Here is a 22,976-nt window from a genome sequence, read left to right as displayed (position 1 = left end):
TCTTTCATGCTTATTTTCCAAGTTACTTCAAGAGTGAGACTCCACCTTCCCCAAAGATTCCAGTAGCTGTGGAGGGAAAAAAGTGTTATGGATGAAGGGAATGTATCCAGCACCCCTCCCCTTTTTTTCTCCAGCTGGGAAGAGAAGGAAAGGGAAGTAAAATTTAATGAGCACTTTTACTGTGTGCCAGGTGCTTTACATATGTTGTTTCATTTTAATCCCCCAAACAACCCTAGGAGGTATTTCTAGCCACATTTTGTTCAAAATAGAGCAAGTCTCAGAAAGGTTAAACAGCATGCTCAGATCACACAGCTTTTAAGTGGACAGAACCTGATCCAAATCAGAGTTTTACCAAGGCCTGTACATCACTGTGGGCTTCCCAGGTAGAGCTAGTGGTAAAGAACCCACCTGCCAATGCAGGAGACATAAGACGTGTAGGTTCGATCCCTGGGTTGGGAAGATTCCCTTAAGGAGGCCGTCGCAACCCACTCCAATATTCTTGCCTGGAGACTCCCACGGACAGAAGAGCTTGGTGGGCTACAGTCCTTGGGGTCACAAAGAGTCAGATACGACTGAAGCAACTTAGCGCACACACACACAGCACTGCGCTTTGGTTTAGTTCCTGCAGATTGAGGATGTGAATACTAAAGTTAGATTGGGCTCTGTGGTGGCATGATGACCAGACAGTTTGGCTGCCTGTGAGGTTTGCTGTTAATGGGATTAGCTGTCTTTGACAGATTATATTTTATAAAGTCAAATATATTTATTAAAAAAGATTTGCATAATTTCTTCAGTTATAGTTATTTGAAAATAAAAGTTAATTATCCATGGTTTACTATAGAGCACAGGATTACCCCCTTTTGTATCCTCAGTTCTGGCATATAGAACAGCTGACTATCCCAGTAGGAGATTTTCACATCTACAGTCTTGAGGCAGCTTGTTATCTGGGATTGTCAGAATTCCAGAAAGGCAAAATCCGTTCTCAAGAACATTGCTTTGTTTCAAGTTACCCAGTACCTAATGGATAAGACCACTGTGGGGTGGGGTGGAGAGGGTGGGGGAGAATGTCTTATAGGGACATCTCTAGGAATCTCTGAGGGAGGAATATTCTCCTTGCTTCTCCTGTGGGAGCTCTGGTATGATTTAGCACTTGGAGAAAGTGAGTTGGTAGAATTCCCAAGTTTTCTCGAGCCCTGAAGTAAGGCTTGATGGAACCTCCTACATATTGGTTCAGTATTATACCTCCTGTCCCCTGTGTAATTTTCATGTATCCATCCCAGCCTCAAAGTGAGGAGGGGAAACCCCAAATAGGCCTCTGAGCATTAAATAATTGCCACAAAGCAAGTCAAATTAGAGGTGCAGCTGACCTGAGGGGAATGAATTTTCTTTGAAAGAGAATAGCTGTAGGAGAGAGGAGTCATTGTGATAGCTGATAGTAGAGGAAAAAATGAGAGCTCACTTAAAAGTCCTGCCACCTGCAGTTGTCTGTCCAGGCGGTGCTGTCCCTTTCACGTGGTAACACCCCAAATGGTCAGCTGACTGGGGTGGCGAGGTAAAACCTGTACCATGTAGAAATACTTAAAAAAAAAAGGTTAGAATTTTGAAAAGGAGTTTGGATACTTGAAAGATAATCTAGAATTACTTAGAAAGTGAACATTCATGAAGCACCTCAATCCTGATGATACTACATTAATGAAGTGTACCTTATAAGACATGAATGTGTTTATTTGTGTCCTCACACATCTCTTGAATTGTTTTGGAGGTCGCAATATTTTATAGTTTGCTTTTTAAAATATTTTATGAGAGTAGTAAATATTTGACATAGTGAAATTGGATAATACGTGGGGTTTTTCTCCTAGCATAATTGTACAATATCAGGGTTCGCTGTACCTCTGACTTATACAGCTACATGAGTAAAGAAAAGTTGGTTTTGCAAAACTATTTGAGAGCTTCATCAGTTTTGCTAAGGGCCTCTTCTTTGATAGTTAAATTAATCTGTTCTGAAGCACTTGTCAAACTATAGCCTTTCAGACTGTTTAAATACTAACTAGTATAACTCGTTTGGATCCTCAGTTGTCTTGGCTTTGCCTGTGGTAGGAGAAGTTCTTCAGGATCACTTTTGCAGAGGGACTAAAGCGCTGACTTGGTGGATAAGGAGAAATAAAGGAGTGTTAAACTGAGAGAGCGGAGAAGGCAATGGCACCCCCCTCCAGTACTCTTGCCTGGAAAATCCCAAGGACGGAGGAGCCTGTTGGGCTGCAGTCCATGGGTTCGCTAAGAGTCGGACACGACTGAGTGACTTCACTTTCACTTTTCACTTTCCTGCATTGGAGAAGGAACTGGCAACCCACTCCATTGTTCTTGCCTAGAGAATCCTTGGGACGGGGGAGCTTGGTGGGCTGCTGTCTATGGGGTTGCACAGAGTCGGACATGACTGAAGCAACTTAGCAACAGCAGTAGCAAACTGAGAGAGTTTGACTTTATAAATGGTTAGTTTATGAAAACTATCTTTCTGTAGTGACAACTAGTTTCTTTTGTACACATATATATGTGATAGGTGGAAAACAGAGATCCTTTGCACTAGATATACAGAATATACTTGGAAACTTTCTAGACTCTCTTATAATCTGTTGTTTTTGTTTTTTCTATTTTGTCTTAATCTATGCCTGTGCCATGCATGATCTTCTAATTATTGTAAATTCTTAGTGAACTGATACATAAAAAAGCAAGACTGCTCTTATTATTATTTCTGAAATTTTCCTCGGTGTTTACTTTTTTGTGTGATTATTTTTTCTCATGGGAAAATGCATTAAAATTTTTTAAAAATATGATCACATATGCTATGTAGCTTTACTTTGTGGTTTTCAAAAAAAACTTAAATCTTTTTTTGCCTGTGCAGGGCCTTTGTTTTGCACGGGCTTTCTCTGGTTGCGGCGAGCAGGGGTTACTCTTCCATTATGTTGCCCAGGCTTCTCGTTGTGATGGCTTCTCGTTGCGGAGCACAGACTAGGCATGTGGGCTCAATAGTTATGGCTCCCGGGCTCTAGAGCATGGGCTCAGTAGTTGGGGCTCTCGGGCTTTCTTCGAGGTATGTGGAATCTTCCCAGATCAGGGATCAAACCTGTGTCTCCCGCATTGGCAGGCGGATTCTTTACCACTGAGCCACCAGGGAAGCCCCCACAAAAACTTCTTGACCAAAAGAGTTATAACAGGAAACTGGAATATCCGTTTGGAAACAGGGATGAACTTTGTGGGAAGAAAACCAAAGATTACCATATTACAGTTATCAGATTTCCTTATTACAAAGCAATGATAGTGATTTGATTTTTGGAAATACACCTTTTAAATTGATAATTTGGTTAAAAAAATTACAGCACTTTTCTCTCTCCACTTTGTTGCTGAATATGAATTATCAAGATGAAGTTATACGACTCTGAAAGATTTCTTATAAGTTGAATAATGTTTTTCCCAACTCCCTGGCCTAAAGGAAGCCCTCCCTTGAAGGTGATAATAAGTAGGGTTCAGATGCCCCACATGTGCACTTTAGGCATCATCAGACTGTCATTGCCCTGTCACGTCTCTGCAGCTCCAAATGCAGCCCCCCCTCCCAGAGTTCCCACTGGGAGAGAATGAAGAAATAGTGGCCTGCTAGATAAGTTTAATTCAAGTAGCATAGATAGTGGAAGGCTGAGAGAAGCTTCATTACATTTGTAACATTCAGGTTTCTGTCAAGTACTTAATCCTGAGGTAAATGTGTGGCCTGTGTTTCTAAAGGGATTCCCCTTAAAGTTTATCGTGACTTTCAGAGAGGGTAGATGGAACTGAATGGTGTGCCAAAAGGAATTCAGGATAGCTCCCCATATTTAGGGGAAAGGAGTGAGGGCAATTTATGCCCTAACCAAACAGGACAGGACTGACTGACTGCAGCCAGTGGCAGCGGGAGACAGTTTCCAGTTGGCTGTGAGCTGCAGATAAAGCTATCCATGAGGAATTGCTGCTCGTGTGGCTTGAGTGTCTCATTGCTGGATCCTTCGAATCAGTGCTCTGAAGCCGTTGGTCATGAGGTTGTAGAGAATTCCTTTGTGGTTCTAAGTTGAAGCTATACAGCGTGGGTCCCTTGCCGCTTTGTGATTTTGTGCACCCGTATGTGCAAATGAGCATGTTTGTACCAGCTTTACTCTGTGTGATGAGCTTTCCTGATAGCTCAGTTGGTAAAGGATTTGCCTGCAATGCAGGAGACCTGGGTTTGATCCCTAGGTTGGGAAGATCTCCTGGAGAAGGGAAAGGCTACTCACTCTGGTATTCTTGGCTGGAGAATTCCATGGACTCTATAGTCCATGGGGTCACAAAGAGTTGGACACAACTGAGCGACTTTCACCTTCACTTGCTCTGTGATAGGAAAGAGAACCATCATTGTGAGCTACTTCAGCGATGGTGTTGGTTTCAGGTTTTGGTGGGCTTTGCCGTTCCCCAGAGACACTGCTATATTGGGGCTGCCTGGAATAAAGGTGGAAGGAAGGGGAGGAGTTTGTTGAGAAGAAAGCTGAAATGACCTACTCTATTTTTAAAAATTGTTTAAAAAACGGTGGGATGGTAAGGGAGAAAACTACTTGATTTTGGTCAAGTAGGAAAGTGAAAGTGTTAGTCACTCAGTCGTGGCTGACTCTTTACAACCCCATGGACTGTAGCCCTCCAGGCTCCTCTGTCCATGGGATTTCCCAGGCAAAACTATTGGAGTCGGTAGCCATCCCCTTCTCCAGAGGCTCTTCCTAACTAAGGGATTGAACCGGGATCTCCTGCATTGCACGCAGATTCTTTACCGTCTGAGCCACTATACCACAGATTTAAAATAGTGTAATGATGGCTTATTGAAGCTGTGATCTAGGTATAGTTTTGATGTGGTATATGTATATACATATATATAGGTGTGATGGTGGTATACTGCAGTAAGTGTTTTCATATGGCTGGGTAAAATACTTGAGCATGTCTGTTAAATAGCTTTTTTTTTTTTTTTGTAAGGTGCTGGGGGAGGGAGGTTTGAGTGACCTGAATGTCTTTACTTGAAAATAAAAGCTGTCATATGTTTTTCTTACTGCTGTCAAGTACTACACATTTCAAAGAATTAAAATATTTTGTAGCATCTGAATGCAGAAGCTGAACTCTCTCCTCCCTTTCTTTCACATAGGTTTCCACTTGAGTGGCACAGTGACAGAACCTGCAATACAATCGGAGCCAGAAACTGTTTGCAACGTGGCCATCAGCTTTGATCGTTGCAAGATTACCTCAGTGACCTGCAGCTGTGGAAACAAGGACATATTTTATTGTGCGCATGTTGTGGCACTGTCTTTATACCGCATCCGCAAGCCAGATCAGGTCAAATTGCATCTTCCCATTTCAGAGACTCTCTTTCAAATGAATAGAGACCAACTACAAAAGTTTGTACAGTATTTGATCACAGTGCACCACACAGAAGTTTTGCCAACTGCTCAAAAATTAGCAGATGAAATTCTTTCCCAGAATTCAGAAATCAACCAAGTACATGGTGAGTATAGACAGCCATTCTATAGCTTGCTTCTTGGGATTATTGTTCATTTATAAGTTTAATTCTTCTATATAAAAGTAAGTTAAATATGAATTAGATCATCAGCATTGCCCTTAGGTAGCTGAGGGTTTAAATTCAATTTTGCATCTTAAAACATTTCTTCTGAAGTGTTCATTCTGGAGATACCAAGCCTTTTATGCTCAGAAAGATCTCTCATTTGTTAAAGCTTGGCTCTTAAACATTTATGTTTTATATTAATACAGTTTTATCAAATATTAGATATTGGCTATGGTAAACACAAATTCACCCTTGTCAGGTGTTGTCAGTAAACTGACTTGCATGTATTCAGAATTTTTTTCATTTTTTTAAAAGTGTATTTTCCAAGGCATTAAGTTTCTAATATGATACTGCATGTTAAGAAATAATTTATTTTTAGAAAAATACTAAAATTTGTTTAGACAGAGTTTAGGATATGACTATTATTGTGTATAAGAAATCTCAAAAAGTTTCTTTTAAGTATTTTATACACTGAACTTATCTGACTTATTTGTTAGCATGTGTATCAGCTGTCTACATATAGTTGAGATATGAGACCAGTTCACTCAATCCTTGACATAGAAAGTGTAAATGTTTAAGGAAAGCAATTTGAGCTCACTTCCTAAAAACTTTTAAAATTGTGAGACGTAACACAGAAAAGTGCATAAAATATATATGTGCATATTAACAAAGTGAACCAACACCCAGGCCACGAAATAGACCACATTTGGCACTTGAGAGGGTTCCACGTGTGCCCCCTTACTTTGAGTCACCAGCTCCTTTCTGTTCCTCATGGTAACCATTGCCTGATGTTTTTACGGTAATCACTTCCTTGGTGCTTTGTGTTTCAGTGTTAACATCACTAAACACTGGTTTAATCTTACCTGATTTTAAACTTTAGGTATCTGACTTTTTTTTTTTTTTGAATTTTATTTATTTATTAATTTTTGGCTGTGCTGGGTCTTCATTGCTGCATGCAGGCTTCTCATTGCAGTGTCTTCTCTTGTGGAACACAGCCTCTAGGGCTCAGTAGTTGTGGCGCACGGGCTTAGTTGCTCCGCAACATGTGGGATCTTCCCAGATCAGAGGATCGAACCCATATTCCCTGCATTGGCAGGCAGATTCTTTACCATTGAGCCACGAGGGAAGCCCCTATCTGACTTCTTTCATTCAAAATCGTGAATGATTTGGATAATCATAAACATTATCTCATGTTTATGAGATTTATTTACATTGTTTCATGTACCTTTTAGTTCATTCATTTTCATTGCTCTTAAGCAGCACTAGAAATACCAATAGAAGTGCAGTGTGAACCACATGTATAATTTAAAATATTCAAAAAGAAACAAGTAAAATTGATTTTAATAATGTTTATCTCAATATACTTGAAAAATCAGTTCATATTCATATTAGTCTAACATTCATAAATTCAACAAAAATATTTATATATTTCACTTCTTATTCACATTATTCTTTGAAAATCTGTTTTACAGTTAACCACAAGCACATCTCAGATCAAACTCTAGCCACATTGCAGGTGTTCAGTAGCCACATGGTTAGTAGCGACCTTATTGGAACAGTAGCTCTCTAGAAAGTATTCTGGGTATGAGGACACCATGATTTATATGTCCATTTCACTGTTGATGAACCTTGTTTTGAATAAAGCTGTGAACATTCTTTTGTAAGTCTCCTGGTGTCTTATGATACTTTTAATATGTCTTTTATGTCAGCGGAAAATCCACATAACCATATTTCTTCTAGTGCTCTGCATATCAGTCTCAGCTTTATTAAAGTAGCTATTACAAGGTGTATAAAGCATTTTACTTGGTAGAATCTGCCAGTGTTGAGTAACAGGATGGTAAACAACTCTGCCACAGAAGTACCCTGGACCCACCAAAAGCACATGCACTCAAGGACTCTTTAAGTTTAAGTAGGCTTCTGCTCTGTCATACCATCTGTCTCCATTGTGTTACTGTGTGAAAATTCAGGCCAGCTAACAGTCATCTCAGAGATTTCTCAGGAGCCTGTTTGTGGCTTCTTATTAAAACATTGACTGAAGGCAGAAGAATAGCATATACCATTTCTTCAAACTTTCATGCACTCCCTTTTTTTCCTTTCTTTAAAATTCATATAATCCATTTGGTCATTTAGTTCTCAAAGTTTTAGTTTAACCAGAGGTCCATACCAAGTCAGTTGTTTGTTCTGCGTCTGTCTTCCTTGTTTTAAAGGATAGCAGACCCCCAAATTTCTTATCTAAAAGCTTTTAAAATCCATTTCTGCGTCAAAATAGTGAGACTAATGAAACAATCTAAGGTTGGGTGTAAGAAAGTATTCACAAGACATTATATTTCTTTCAGATTTTCTAAAATTAGAAGAAAAAACTAAGGAAATATCAAGGACAGAATTCAGGTTAGCTTTAGACTGAATGTGATTTTCAGATAACCGTTGTATGAGAACAGCTCCACGAGAGCAGTGAACTTGAGCAGTTTCTCCTGCCAGCTTTCTCCACTTAATTTATCATCACATTTGCTCCTAGCCTGGAAATGGGCCAATTACACAAGCTGCCTTCCTGCTTTCCATTCTAGTGTGACAAGTGGCAAAAAAGAAGAGAGTTAGAAAGCAGGCCGTGACCTTAAGTGATGAAATGGGAAATCTGCTCCCTGGAGGGTCTTATTTTAACTGTTAGATTGATGACTTAGTAGGGGGTGGGATTTTTAAATGTTTTGCAGTTATTTGACTACATGGTCCCACCTGCCTCCAGACATCTGCACGTTAAGCATCCTCTGACTCATTTTTTAAGCAGTATTTTCTTGCATGGTTTTGAGAATGTGTTTTTTTCTTTGAGAAAAATGTCTTGAACATGAATATTAGGAAGAGTTCATTTTTCTGTAAGGAAAAGCATCACTTTTACCTAACTAGATAAATAGAGTTAGGATAGGATTTAGATTAGATTTTGTTGATAGGTATCTTAAAGAGAATGAGGTTTATCTTATCTAAATACTTTTTAAAAGAAAGCCATAATACAATTTTTAAGTAAATGCAAACTATGCTGCTAACAGTAGGTTTTTCCTTTTTCTTATGAACTTGTCCTAAAGCTTCTTAAAATTCTATTAGTTGCTTTACTTACTATTTTGAAATATTTTTTAAAGAACTTTATGCTAAGGAATTAAAAGTTTTTTCAAGTGTATTCCAGGCATATTGTTCCTGATAATTTCCTTGTAAGCTACATATTGCAAATTTATAATTGTAATAGATTGTAGATGAAGAAACCAAGGAGAATGGGTTAGTGACTTATCCAGGATCACAGATTGAGTAAAAGTACTTGAAATACAGACTTAGTTATTGTAATTGTTCAGTCCTTGTCAGTTTTTTACATTTCATTTTGGTTTCATAAAATTTTTCACGTAATTTTGATTAGATTAAATCAATTATTGTGTGCTAAAAAGTGGCTGTAAGTTAGTTAATTGATGTTAATGGCCTTCCAGGGAGATTGGCAGTTGCCGTTTTGCATTGATAAGCAAAATTGTTTACCATGGTTATATTATAATAAAACTTTCTAGCTTCCATATCCTCCAAAAAAAGAAAAGCTATTGTTTTTTCTCAGTGTTTAGAAATTTACTGATTTCTAAATGCTAACCTGCTCTCTTGGTTAATTCATCCCAGCCGTTTTTTGGTCTTTTATGCTTCTTATTAATGTATTATAAATTAGTGAATTGTGGTATCTGGACAGAACATTGAAATCTGGAGACCTAGAGTACATTATTATCTCTGCTGTATATTACCTGTTTGACCCTGGGTAAGACTCATTTCTCTCATCTTTAAAATGCTCATAATCTTCACTAGCAGCATTGGAAAAATCTTGGTCATACTTACATATGTAAAATATTAAAGAAAAGATAAGAGTTTACGTCATGTTGGGGTACCCATAAGTAGTCATAGTTAAAAAGAAGAGAAAAGAAACCTGTTGGGGGATGGATGATAACAGAGTTGGAGGTCAGCTTGCTGTCCTCTGACTCTCTGGCATATATTTCCTCTTCTACTTTTTCCTCTTTTGCTCTTCCTTTTGGGGACTTCCCTATGGGATAGTGTGTACTAGGCAGACTACGACAAAAAGGGACAGATGGAGTGTCACCTGTGGCATTGGTCTCTTCTTGGACCAGAGGGAAAGGATGTCATTTCTGTGGCCCTTTTACCCCCAGTGCTTGAGTCAGTCCCCAAAGTAGGCTAGATTCATCCCTCATTTCACTGTCGAGTGTCCAGAGGTACCATCTCAGTCAGCCAAATGTAGAAGGCGTGTACAGTTGACCTTTGAACAGTTTGGGTGTTAGAGACATCAACCATCTGTGCAGTTGAAAATCCACACGTAACTTACATAGTTAGTCCTGGGTGCCTGCAGTTCCTCTGCACTCGTGGTTCCTCGTATCCACAGTTCTTCTGTATCTGCAGTTCTGTGTCTGTGGATTCAACTGGGGATTGTGTAGTATTTAATATTTATTAATACTGTTGAAAAAAAATCCTCTGCAAGTGGACCTGTGCAATTCAAATTCAGTTGTTTGAGTCAGTTCTATTTACATGTCAGGTAAGGGTTGACATATGACATGTAAGATCTTTTCCACCCCTAATTCTGTGACTGGTGGTAGTATTTTTATACAGACACACACAGAAGGACCAATGTACCTCTTCTACCCTAGTGTGCATTTGTGTGTTGTTCTTCCATCAGACATTTAGTTTTGTTTCAGCATGGTTTTGTATAAAACTAGCAGTATAAATTCCATTCATGCCTGCCTGTCTTGCTAAATTTAGCCTTCAAATACTTCCATGTCCCAGCCGTTATATATATCAATCCATTCAGTCTCTCCCAGATATCACCAAACAACCGAATCTATTCAGCCATCCCATGTTTGTTGTGTAGCTTATTTTTACTTGATTGTAAGCTCCATCAGGGCGAGAACTATGACCTGTATCTTTTGGCAGCTTCCCTAAGGACAGTATTTAAGAAGTAATGGACACTCAAAATTAAGTAACAGTGTCCTTTATTATGTAATAAAGGTCATTTATGACACACCCATGCATAGTTAAAAATCATACTCGGTGGTGAAAAGCTAAAGCCTTTCCTCCAAATTCAGGAATAAGACAAGGATTTCCACTCCCACCACTTCTATTTAACGTAGCATTGGAAGATCTCAGCACAGCAATCGGACAGAAAAAAGAAGTAAAAGCCATTCAAATTGAAAGAGAAGTTAAATTGTTACTATTCACATAGAAAACCCTAAAATTTCCACCCAAAAGCTAATAAATGAATTCAGCAAAGTTGCAGGCTGCAGGTTAATATACAGAAATCCGTTACATTTCTGTACACTAATAATGAAATATCAGAAAAAGAAAGTTAAAAATAATAATGTCATTAAAAATTAAATGGAAAAGAATAAAATACATAGGAATAAATTTAACTGAGTAGGTGAAAGGCCTGTACTCTGAAAACAATAAAACATTGATGAAGGAAAATGAAGATGATACACAGAAATGAAAAGATATTCATGCTCTTGAATTGGAGTGATTAATATTGTTAAAATGGATATACTACCCCAAACAGCCTACAGATTTGATATAAGCCCTATCAAATAACAATGATATTTTCCACAAAATTAGGACAGAAAATCCTAAAATTCATTGTTGTTGTTGTTGAGTTGCCAAGTTATGTCCGACTCTGTGTAACTCCATGGATTGCAGTATGCGGGGCTTCCATGTCCCTCACCATGTCCTGGAATTTGCTTAAGTTTATGTCTATTGAATTAATGCTGCCTTCCAATCATTCCATCCTCTGTTGCCCTCTTCTGCCTTCAATCCTTCCCAGCTTCAGGATCTTTTCCAGTGAGTTGGCTCTTCACATCAGGTGGCCAAAGTGTTGGAGCTTCAACTTCAGCATCAGTCCTTCCAGTGAATATTCAGGACTGATTTCCTTTAGGATTGACTGGTTTGATCTCCTTGCTGTCCAAGGGACCCTCAAGAGTCTTCTCCAGCACCACAGTTCAGAAGCATGAATGCTTTGGTGCTCTGCCTTCTTTATGGTCCAACCCTCACATCCGTACATGACTATTAGAAAGACCATGGTCTTGACTATATGGACCTTTGTTGGCAAAGTGATGTCTTTGCTTTTTAATACACTGTCTAGGTTTGTTGTAGCTTTCCTGCCAAGAAGCAGTTTTCTTCTACTTTCATGGCTGCAGTCACCATCCACAGTAATCTTAGAGCCCAAGAAGAGGAAATCTGTTACTGCTTCCACCTTTGCCCCTTCTGTTTACCAAGAAGTGATGGGACTGGATGCCATGATCTTAGTTTTTTTAATATTGAGTTTTAGGCCAGCTTTTTCACTTTCCTCTATCACCTGCATCAAGAGGCTCTTCAGTTCCTCTTTACTTTCTGCCATTAAAGTGGTATCATCTACATATCTAAGGTGGTTGATATTTCTCCTGGCAGTCTTGATTCTAGCCTGTAACTTATCCAGCCTGACATTTCACATGATGTGTTCTGCATATAAGTTAAATAAACAAGGTGACAGTAAACAGCCTTGTTGTACTTCTTTTTCAATTTTGAACCAGTCACTTGTTCAATATAAGATTCCTGCTGTTGCTTCTTGACCCACATACAGATTTCTCAGGAGAAAGGTAAGATATTCTGATATTCCCTTCTCTTTAAGAATTTTCCACTGTTTGTTATGATCCACACAGTCAGAGGCTTTAGCGTAAAATTGATACGCAACCACAAAAGACAGAGAATTACCAAAGCAATCTTGAGAGAAAAGAACGAAGTTGGAGCTGTCACCCTCCCACTCATCAAACTATGCTACAAAGCTACAGTAATCAAAACAGCACGGTACTGGTACAGAAACCAGACACAGAGATTAATGAACAGAATAAAGAGCCCAGAAGTAAATTCACACACCTGTGGTCAATTAATCTACAACAAGAATATACAATGAAGAGAAGGCAGTCTCTTCAACATGTGGTTCTTGCAAAGCTGCACAGCTACATGTGAAACAGAGATTAGAACATTTTCTTCCAACATTAAAAAAAAAATCAAAATGGATTAATGACTTAAATGTAAGACCTGAAACCATAAAACTTCTAGAAGAGAACATAGGCAGAACACTTATGATGTACATTGTAGCAATATTTTTTTGTATCTGTCTCCCAAGGCAAAAAAAAAAAGCAAAAATAAATAGAACCTAATTAAACTTTAAAGCTTTTACACAGTAAAGGAAACCATTGGGAAAACAATAAGCCTATAGAATGGGAGAAAATACCTGCAAATGATATAACTGACATGGGATTAATATCTAAAATATACAAATAGTTCATATAACTCAATATCAAAAAAAAAATAACCCATTCAAAAAAATGGATGAAGACCTGAATAGACATTTTTCCAAAAGAGAAATATAGATGGCTAACAGACACATGAAAAGATAATCAACACCACTAATTGTTAGAGAAATGCAAATTAAAATAGCAGTAAGATATTACCTCATACCTATCAGGGTGGCCATCATCAAAAAGTCTGCAAATAACAGGTCCCTGGTAGCTTAGTGGTTAGGAGTTTGCCTGCCAGTGCAGGAGATATGGGTTCGATCCTTGATCTGGGGAGATCCCACATGCTGTGGAGCAGCTAAGCCTGTGGCCACAACTGCTGAGACTGCTCTAGAGCTCAAGAGCCACAACTCCTGAGCCTACATGCCACAAGTACTGAAGCCCAAGCCCTAGAGTCTGCTCTGCAACAAAAGAAGCCACCACAGTGAAAAGTCTGCACATCGCAACTAGAGAGTAGCCCCTGCTCACTGCAGCTAGAGAAAAGCCTGTGCAGCAACAAAGACCCAGTACAGCCATAAGTAAATAAATAATTTTTTTTAAAAGTTTACAAATAACAAATGTTGGAGAGGATGTGCAGAAAAGGGAACACTTACACTCTGTTGGTGGGAATGTAAATTGGTGCACCCACTTATATTAGAGGCATTACATTACAAACAGTACAGAGGTTCCTAAAAAAAAAATGAAAAACTACAAATAGATTTAACAATGGAGTCACTCCTGGATATATATGCAGCAAAAAAAATAGAGAGTAATTGGAGAAGGTACATGCACCCCAGTGCTCATAGCAGCACTGTTTATTTAGAATAGCTGAGATTTGGAAACAACCCAGCTTCCCTGGTGGCTCAGCTGCTAAAGAATCCTCCTGCAATGCAGAAGACCTAGGTTCGAACCCTGGGTTGGAAAGATCCCCTGGAGGGGAATGGCTACCCACGTCAGTATTCTGGCTTGGAGAATTCCATAGACTACATAGTCCGTGGGATTGCAAAGAGTCAGACACAACTGAGCGACTTTCACTTTCACTTTAAAGTGTCCATCAGTAGATAATTGGATAAAGAAGAAGGGATGTATGAATACAAGTGGAATACTACTCTGTCATAGGAAAATAATGAAAGCTTGCCATTTGTAGGAACAAGGATGGACCTAGAGGCCATTATGCTTAGCGAAATAATTCAAGACAGGGAAAGACAAATGCTCTATGATATCAATGATATGTGGAATCTAAAATATAATAATAACAAATGTATACAGCAAAGTAGAAGGAGACTTAAAGATATAGAAAACAAATTAAGTGTTACCAGAGAGGAGAGGAGAGGGAGGAGGGTCAAATTAGGGTTATGAGATTAAGAGATACAAAGCACTGTATATTAAAAAAAACACGTGTACACCTGTGGCGGATTCCTGTTGATGTATGACAAAACCAATACAATATTGTAAAGTAATTAGCCTCCAATTAAAATTAATTAAAAAAACCAAAATGCATAACCTAAAAATAAAAAATAGATAAACAACAAGGATATATTGTATAGTATAGGGAATTATAACCATTATCATGTAGTTACTTTTGATGGAGTGTTGTCTATAAAAATACTGAAACCCTAAAACTAATGTTGTAAATCAATGATACTTTAAAAAAAGTAACCATATCATTTTTAAATTCCATTTTCTTAGAATTTGGAGATGTATTCTTGTACATATGTTCCAAATATGAGTGACAGACAGTTGGAGTCGTTTGACGGAGGCTTCATGTCACATCTCTCTTCATTTTGTTTCCCTGTGGATGGTCATATTCATGTAATTGGGCTTGCGTTAGCAACCAGTTTTTCAGTTATCCCAGGGAGATAATTTGGTTATTACAAGCATTATCCTTTCTATTGTAGAATGTTCTGGCATTGACAGTTGGTGAAACAAAGGTATGACCTACTAGTGGTGGTCAATTTAATTAGCAAATCTATAGGAGAGAATTAAAGTTGCTTTAAATGTGCTATCGCAAAGTGCAGTAATGTGAAACGTAAAAGTAAAAAAAAAAAAAAAAGAATACATGTGGAAAAACGTATAGAAGTAAATGAAAATAAAAAGCCAAGTACTCGTTGGCTCTCTTGGTCTCCAGTAACTCCCTTATTCCCCCAAGGCAGCCGCTGCTGATAGTGTGGTTTATAGTGTTTGAGGCCGTTTTTTGGTGCACACACAAGTATGTAGTTTTTTAAAAACAGTTTTAAAAGTTTTTTTGTAGTTTCTTTTTTTTTATTTTTCCATACATCATGAATACTTTATCTTACTAGTACAAAAAGGTCTGTTACTGTGTTAAGTGCTGTGTAGTATTACATATTATGGGTCTGTTTAATCATTAACATACCAAATGATTTCAAAATTGTTTTCATTTTTTTCTATGTGCAATTCTACTGTGACCATTCTTTTTGTATGTGTGAATTTGTGCAAGTGCTTTTGAGTAATAGATTCTTTGTTAATAGTAGAAATGCCAGAACAATTGGTATGGGCATTTTAAGTTTTGTAATTACTGCCAAATCTCCCTTCAAAAATGACCAGTTTTACCATTAAGTTTTAATTAGAACTTGGTGTTTTCATAATATGATTTAAATTTGTTCTAAAAAGTTGTTGAAATATACAGTCATGCACACATGATCATCTTCATATGGAAAAACATCTCGTTTTAGCAGAAGAGAAGTAATCTTTTGGGAGGCATCACGTCTCTGACCCAGCAGGTATACATGATACGGTAGTACAGAAGCAGCCAAGTTACTTTTAGCTCGATATCCTTTATCCTTTCTGTTTTTACCTCCAAGTCGTGCCTTCTCTCATACCCTACAGTCATCTCTGACACTACCCGACTCTCATAATTGTCAGTGGCTTGTTACCAGCTGTGATCAGTTTGCTCACCATCCCTCTCCTGAATGGAGGAGAAGGGAACAACAGAGGATGAGCTGGTTGGCTGGCATTGCCAACTCAGTGGATATGAGTTTGAGACACCTCCGGCAGATGGTGAAGGACAGGGAAGCCTGGTGTGCTGTAGTCCATGGGTCGCAAGTTGTCCAACAGCACTTGGCGACTGACAAGAACAAGTCTCCATGTTGGCTCTGTGAGCTTTTGTCCCCGTGTCCCTCACTGTAGGCTTTTCACCCCTCGCGCTGTAAGAGTACTCAGGGTGTTGAAGAGCTTAGAAGTTCGACAGCCTGCGTAAGAATTCTAGTCCCTTGCTTTCCAGCACTTTTAGTGGAGGGAAGGAACTAAATCTCCTCAGGGCTTAGTTTTCTTACGTGTAAAACATTGTCTGTAAAGAGTGCCTATTTCATAAGGTCAGGAGAGGTATAAAGGAGTAAAGTTAAGTTGCGATTATCCATCATTGTGATGTGGCAGTTGACCTGAGTCTTCAGCTGGCGGTGGTATCGTTGAGGAAAATAATTGTGAAGTTTTTAAAAAAAATCTTTGAAAATAATCTGAGCAAATCATTCTTGAACCTTGCAATCATAGTAGATCTCTTTTAATAAATCAGAAGAGTCAGGTTACGTAAAAATGAGACTTTCTGAGAACTTTGCATTTAATTATTTGTGTACCAAGTAATTGCTAATATATTAATATATCTGTTAGTTAGGTTATGGAAAATGACCTAACTCTTAAGCACTCTATGCTTATATTCTTCATTTTTTAATGAGCATTAGTGAATGTACAAGTGTTTTATTGCTCTTTATCCATATAAAATACATGATTATTTCTGTACATGAATAAGTATATCACTGAAACTTCTGAAGTAAATTAAAAGATAACAAGAGATGAGTAATAAAGTCAGGTGAGAGGAAAAGAGTAGAGGAGCTATAAACCTTGACAGGCCTATTTGAGTTCCCTGAGCTATATCCTGATTACAGTGCTACTTATTTATTTCTTTGGCATTTAGCTGAAGGGAAGGTGGCTTGTTGAGGGAGCAGAGGCTGGCGCATGCCAGGACTCCCTTTGTCATTAGCTTCCAGGCTAAACAGATTGTCCTCTAACAGCTCTTAGAGAGGACACCACACTGCATCATGGCAGTAGAATTACATGGACTGACCACTGAGAACAGGTGATGAAGGATCTGGCTGTTTCAGCCACCACAAAATTGTATTTGGAAATGAAGACATTAGTTAACTGCCTTGAAATGAGGATTTCAGTCAGAATAAAATTTAAAGCTTTTCTCAAGTGTGTATTTATTCAGTACACATTATTACATTATTTTTCAGTGGTCTTCTAGTTCTTATCCTTGCTAAAGAAAGATTTTTTTTTTTTCTGAACCTGTGTCACTGAAGTTTGCTGCATTGCCTTTTCTCTCTCAGTGCCAATGTTTGATATCAGGACTTTTGCCTTCAGCTTGTAAGACAGGTGTACCAGTGTCTTTGTAAGCCACAGACTTAATGTTTCATATCTTTAATAGCAGGCACTAAAACTGTAGGAGATGGCATTCCTTTATAGGTCCTGCAAAAGAGGCTGAATTAATCACCTCTGCAGTGTAAACATCTGCTTCCTGCATTCTTCCTCTGTAGACTGAATTTGACAATTTAATTTTAACAACAACAAAAAAGAGCACTGCTACTTAAATATAAATGCTTAAAGCTTTATTTGGACAACCATGGTATTGAGGCAGTTAGGTCACAGTTAAGATGAAGATGTAAACTAAATAAAGCCTTTCATTTTTTGTTTGAATTTGTTTTCCAGCAGTTTTAAGAAAAGAGAAATAATTAAATTCTCCATTAGAATACAAAGCTGTGAATAATTCCACATACCAAACATAGCATAAACCAGTTATTGAATATGTCTTAATATCTCAGTTTAAAATTTGCAGTGTGATTTGGTAGTGTCCAGTGCTTGGAAATGACTGTTTTTGTGATAAGAGACAGATACCTTAGTCAGTAGGTCTTAAATTTAGTGTACTTTAGTGAGTACACTGGACCCTGAATACTTTTCAATCCGAAGATCCAGAATATGCCACCATGTTTGAGATTCCCTCCAAATACAGAATTGTGTTTCCCAGCTGTACTTCCCATCTCCACGGCCCCTGCCTTGTTATCTGTGGCAAGGATTCTGGTTCAGTAGGTCTGAAGTGGTGCCTAAGCATCTACTTTTCACAGTGTGCCTCAGGAGTCTTGATACATTCCTGATCTTGAGAACTGCTGGGGTAAGAGTTTTGATACTGGAGTAAATCAAAGCTAAAACAGAACCAAATCAAGTAGCAGACAGGGAAGGCCAGAGATGGACAGTAGTCCTGCACGTTCATGAACTCTCCTTTGCTCTCCTCCAATGGCATTATGTAACCAAGGTAGGAGAGTGAATCAAATTCATACACTCTGGCTGGGAGCAAAAGCCAATAAAACCGTTGCACTGTGTTCAACAGATAATTTCACTTTCCCTGAAGGCTTGAAACTTTGTAAAATTAAGCTTTAGTCATAAAATGCTCACAAAGATTAATTACACAGTTGTAAAAGTTACAGAGTTTGTAATTATAAATATAAATAAGGGTAAAAAATATGATAGTTTTAAAACACTTTAAAGGACCATTTAATTTATATACCTAGATTCTGGTTCCTGCCCAATGTGGGTTATATCTAATAGCAAATGTATAAAAGCTTGAATTATGTTTCTCTTTGCCTGCCTTTCTCAAAGCTAAATTCTGAGAGGTTTGTCTTTGATTATAGACAGCCATTAGCGAGTAGAAATAAATCTTGCACATCTACATTTTATGCAAGGCTTAGGCAATACTTTAATGCATATAATCATGACATGTTAGGATTTAAGCATTTAGACTTTAGCATTAAAGTTTAATAAATAAATTTCCTCTTTTGGGAGGGTTGTTGTAAACATGAATTTCCTGGTATATAATGTAAAGTGTACGTGTCTTTTTTCCTAAAATGTTGAGTTGTGTTTAGAGTAAATTTATGTTTTATTTATCAACTAATTACCTTTGTGTGCATTCTTATGACTGAATTGTTTTCTGCATAGTCACGGAAAATTTCTAATTTTTATTACTTAATTTTTTATTCCTACATAATAGAAGATGAGGGCTGAGGAAACAGAGGCCTCTCTTTGTGCAGGTGTGTGTCTGTGTCATCTTACTCTAGAATCAAAGAAGTGAGCTGGATTACGGGTTGTGTATCCCAATGGGATACAGATATAACCCCAGTAGTTAATTAGCTCTTCACAATATTGTGTATTCTTAAATTTTCCTGTAAAGAAGAAACATGATAACAGATCCCGGTATTCTTCCTTAAATTTTTTTTTGATTTATGGTTGACAACTGCTGCCTTGATGCTTTCAGGGTTCAACTTGAGCTCCGAGGTTCTGGAATATATTCTTCAGCAGGGGAGAGAACTGGGAGACTGCATTTGGCAGTGTGTGCTGTGGACAGACAGGTCATAATCACTCTGAACCTGTGTTTCTCCTTCTATAGAAAGGGGATCATGAGCTATACTCACCTCCAGGGGACATTGTAAGAAGAAAATGAAATTTAATTCATGTGAGGATACTTGAGCAGTAGTTTGCTTTTGATAGGATTTCCTTCCTTGGTAGGAGTGGAATGTATTTATATCTTTCTCCCTCCTTATTTTCCTCCCATCCCTCCCTACTTGATTGGCTGATAGTGGCTCTTGCCCAGCCTTTAAATGTTGGCCTTCCCTATGGTTCCATCCTAGACAATTTTTTACCCTGTACCGCATCCCATAGTATATCTAGCTCTGTACTTTAAATCCTTTCCCCTCTTCTTGGCTGAGTATCTCAGAGGTACTTCAAATTCACCACATCTAAAACTGAACTCATGGATTTTCCCTGGCGGTCCGGTGGTTAAGACTCAGAGCTTCTACTGCAGGGGGTGTAAGTTCTATACCTGGTCGGGGAACTAAGATCCTGCATACTGAGAGGTATGGCCAAAATACTAAAAATAATAATAATAAATTCCGTATTCATGATGCAAACACTGCCCCTCCCCAAAACCTGATCCTGCTCTGGTGGTCTGTGTATCAGGGAGTGAGTTGTCCAGTGTTTTATCTAGTTGTATAATCCAGAAAACCGTCTCTCTCTGAGTTCCCTGATCACCCATATCTCAGGTATATCTTTCCATTGCAGTACATAAAGAATCTTCACATTCATTTTTATGGCTGCTTAATACTCCATGGTCAGATCAGATTAGTCGCTCAGTCGTGTCCGACTCTTTGCGACCCCACGAATCACAGCACGCCAGGCCTCCCTGTCCATCACCAACTCCTGGAGTTCACTGAGACTCACGTCCATCGAGTCAGTGATGCCATCCAGCCATCTCATCCTCTGTCGTCCCCTTCTCCTCTTGCCCCCAATTCCTCCCAGCATCAGAATCTTTTCCAATGAGTCAACTCTTTGCATGAGGTGGCCAAAGTACTGGAGTTTCATCTTTAGCATCATTCCTTCCAGAGAAATCCCAGGACTGATCTCCTTCAGAATGGACTGGTTGAATCTCCTTGCAGTCCAAGGGACTCCGTAGGACTGTTGAAATTGATGTGTATCAGAGCGGAACATTTTTTACTTTCTAGAGTGTTCTTTTCTACTTTGCATGACCTTGTTGTGAATTACCATTTGTTACTTTTAGGGAGAAAAAACAAGTTCCTCCCTTGTCAGTGCTCTCTGGCCCTTCTTCTGTTCTCGAGTTGTCTTGTGTTGCTCTTTGCCCTCATCCTCTACTGTTGAGTTGTGTGGACAGTATCTTTTGTTTCATCTACATACCATGTTCCTTTCTGCTTGAGACCTCTGCCTAAGCTCTTAGTCTCACATGTAGATTCAGTGCTTCCTTTTCCTGCCTTTAGTTATCTTCTAATCTACTTAAGGCAGATCTCAGCTCCATATGCTTATTCTGCCAATCCAAGGCCAGGTCAGAGCTCTCTGATACAGTCTCCTGGCTCTTTGTGCTTTTCTATGAACAATTCATTTATTCTTATATATTTGTATGGGTGATTACATTGGTATTTGTTTCACACACTTAAAGCAGTGTTTCAATAATAGTAGATTGCAACCCATTATTCATTATGAAATCAGTTCTTAAAAATTATGATGAGCCTTTAAAAAGTGAAATAGTACAGAAAATATCAGACTTTCTCACTTTTACAGAAAGGATATTTTTTGATCATACTTTTGCTTCAGATTAATAAATAGATGTGTTCATATAAGTGTCCAGATACACAGGTGTATTGGGTATGGTATTAATTATGTTTCTTATTGTGGCTCTTAGTCAAAAAAGTTTGAAAGCCATTGAACTAGATAATACATTCTGTGAGGACAGGAATTCTATTTTGTACCCCATTCCATCCCTGAGTCTAGCAGAGGGCTCTCAGTAAATATGTTTTCTGAATGAACGAATGCACACTTTTTCAGGGAGGTTCACAGACCAATTCATGCTCCTAGAGACTAATGGAACCTGGTCCCAAGCACATGTTAGTGATTATTTCCTTGGCCAAATGAGTCTGTGTAAGATTATTAAAAGAAAAGAAGTGTGGAACCATATCTACAGATTTTTTTTAGGACTTAATAAGCAGATGAAACACTGTTAATGAGAGGTTTTAGATTTGTTTTTGTATTACTTAATGAATCTTAGGCCTTTAATACCATTTTATTTTATTAATAAATACAAAACAGTTTTCACTTGCCTAAATATCCGGGTAATTTTAATTTCTAAGGTAGTCTGCAGACTGTTACATAGATGTTATCTTTTGTGTTTACTTCAGCAATAAAATATTTACGCAGTTTGGCAAGGTGATACTATAACCTGGTTTAGTACAACAGCTGCAGTGCCTGTTCCCAAGTGGCTTGATTTCCCTTTTTAATCTTTGGTTTTCTGCAACTAAAGACTTATGTCAGCATGCAGTTTATACAGCAGCAAATAATGGTGAAAGCTTCTTGAATTAACATAGTAAAGAGAAATACTCTGCTGAGTTTACTTGGTTTCATATTTTTCTAGTGTCTTTGAAAAACATTTTACTAATAAGTCTACACAGCAGAGTTTTATAAACACAGTATATTCACAATGAGACTTTTTTGTGAATTTTTTTGTTTTTTAGAGAACCTGTAAATTCATCTCCTCATGTACAGTCTCTGATGTTAAAAAAAGGAAACGTCTCAGCTCTTAAGTCATTACCTTTCAGCTTAGCACAGAGCAGCAAAGTTCTGCATATAAAAGAATAATTTCACACTTATTTTTGGTCATACATATGTATGTATATTGAGATTGGATTAAAAAGTATTTAGGCAAAAAGTATAGAATCTTAATTCTTTTCAAGTTTATTGTCAGAGTCCTGTTAGCACAGAGTTTTTATCTAGCATATGTGTTATTTTTTCTTTCTATTTCTAGGTGCTCCTGATCCAACAGCAGGTGCTAGTATAGATGATGAAAACTGCTGGCACTTAGATGAAGAGCAGGTTCAAGAACAGGTTAAACTGTTCCTTTCCCAGGGCGGGTACCACGGATCAGGGAAGCAGCTTAATTTGCTCTTTGCAAAGGTATGACTTTTTATTTTTAAAGAAACATTCTAAATATATACATTTATAGAAAGTATATACAACCATGTATAGAAAAAGATAAAAGCTTCTTTGTAAATTTTTTTTTTTTTTTTTTAAATGGGAATTACCTGGCAGTCCAGTGGTTAGGACTCCACATGTTTATTGCTGGGGCTCCAGTTCAGTCCCTGGTCATGGGTGACTAAGATCCTGTCCGCTGAGTGGCATGGCCCAAGGGAAAAAAAATAAAGTTATAATCAACCATTAGAGACTTCTGTGTTGTAATGTAAGCATTAATTTACTTAGATGTCTTTAGGTAAGATATGGGCCATTTTTGTCTTTTTTTAGTTCTTATACAATTTTGAAAAACTGTTCAATACTAAAAATAGCTTGATATTAATTGAAATGCCATTTTTTTCAGTTTTTAAAAAACTTTTCTGGTTAATTTTCCCAAATAGAGCATAAATTTGAATATAGTCCTTAAGATATGCTTTGTATAATTAGTTTAATGTTAATATTTTAAAATTAGTTTCAAGAAC

At 37.9% G+C, this 22,976-nt stretch overlaps 1 protein-coding gene across 1 annotated transcript in view; it reads left to right on the top strand.

Annotated features, from left to right (window-relative positions):
* ZSWIM6 (zinc finger SWIM-type containing 6) overlaps positions 1-22,976 on the top strand; it is a 212,078-nt gene that overhangs the window by 123,370 nt on the left and 65,732 nt on the right. Inside the window, exons 2-3 of the mRNA XM_027520544.1 lie at positions 5,186-5,542; positions 22,292-22,440. Coding sequence (XP_027376345.1) covers positions 5,186-5,542; positions 22,292-22,440 — 506 coding nt within the window. The remainder of the gene's footprint in view (positions 1-5,185; positions 5,543-22,291; positions 22,441-22,976) is intronic.

Source organism: Bos indicus x Bos taurus, chromosome 20 (genome assembly GCF_003369695.1).
Source record: "Bos indicus x Bos taurus breed Angus x Brahman F1 hybrid chromosome 20, Bos_hybrid_MaternalHap_v2.0, whole genome shotgun sequence".
Classification (NCBI taxonomy): Eukaryota; Metazoa; Chordata; class Mammalia; order Artiodactyla; family Bovidae; genus Bos; species Bos indicus x Bos taurus.
This window is presented reverse-complemented; position numbering and strand designations above follow the sequence as displayed.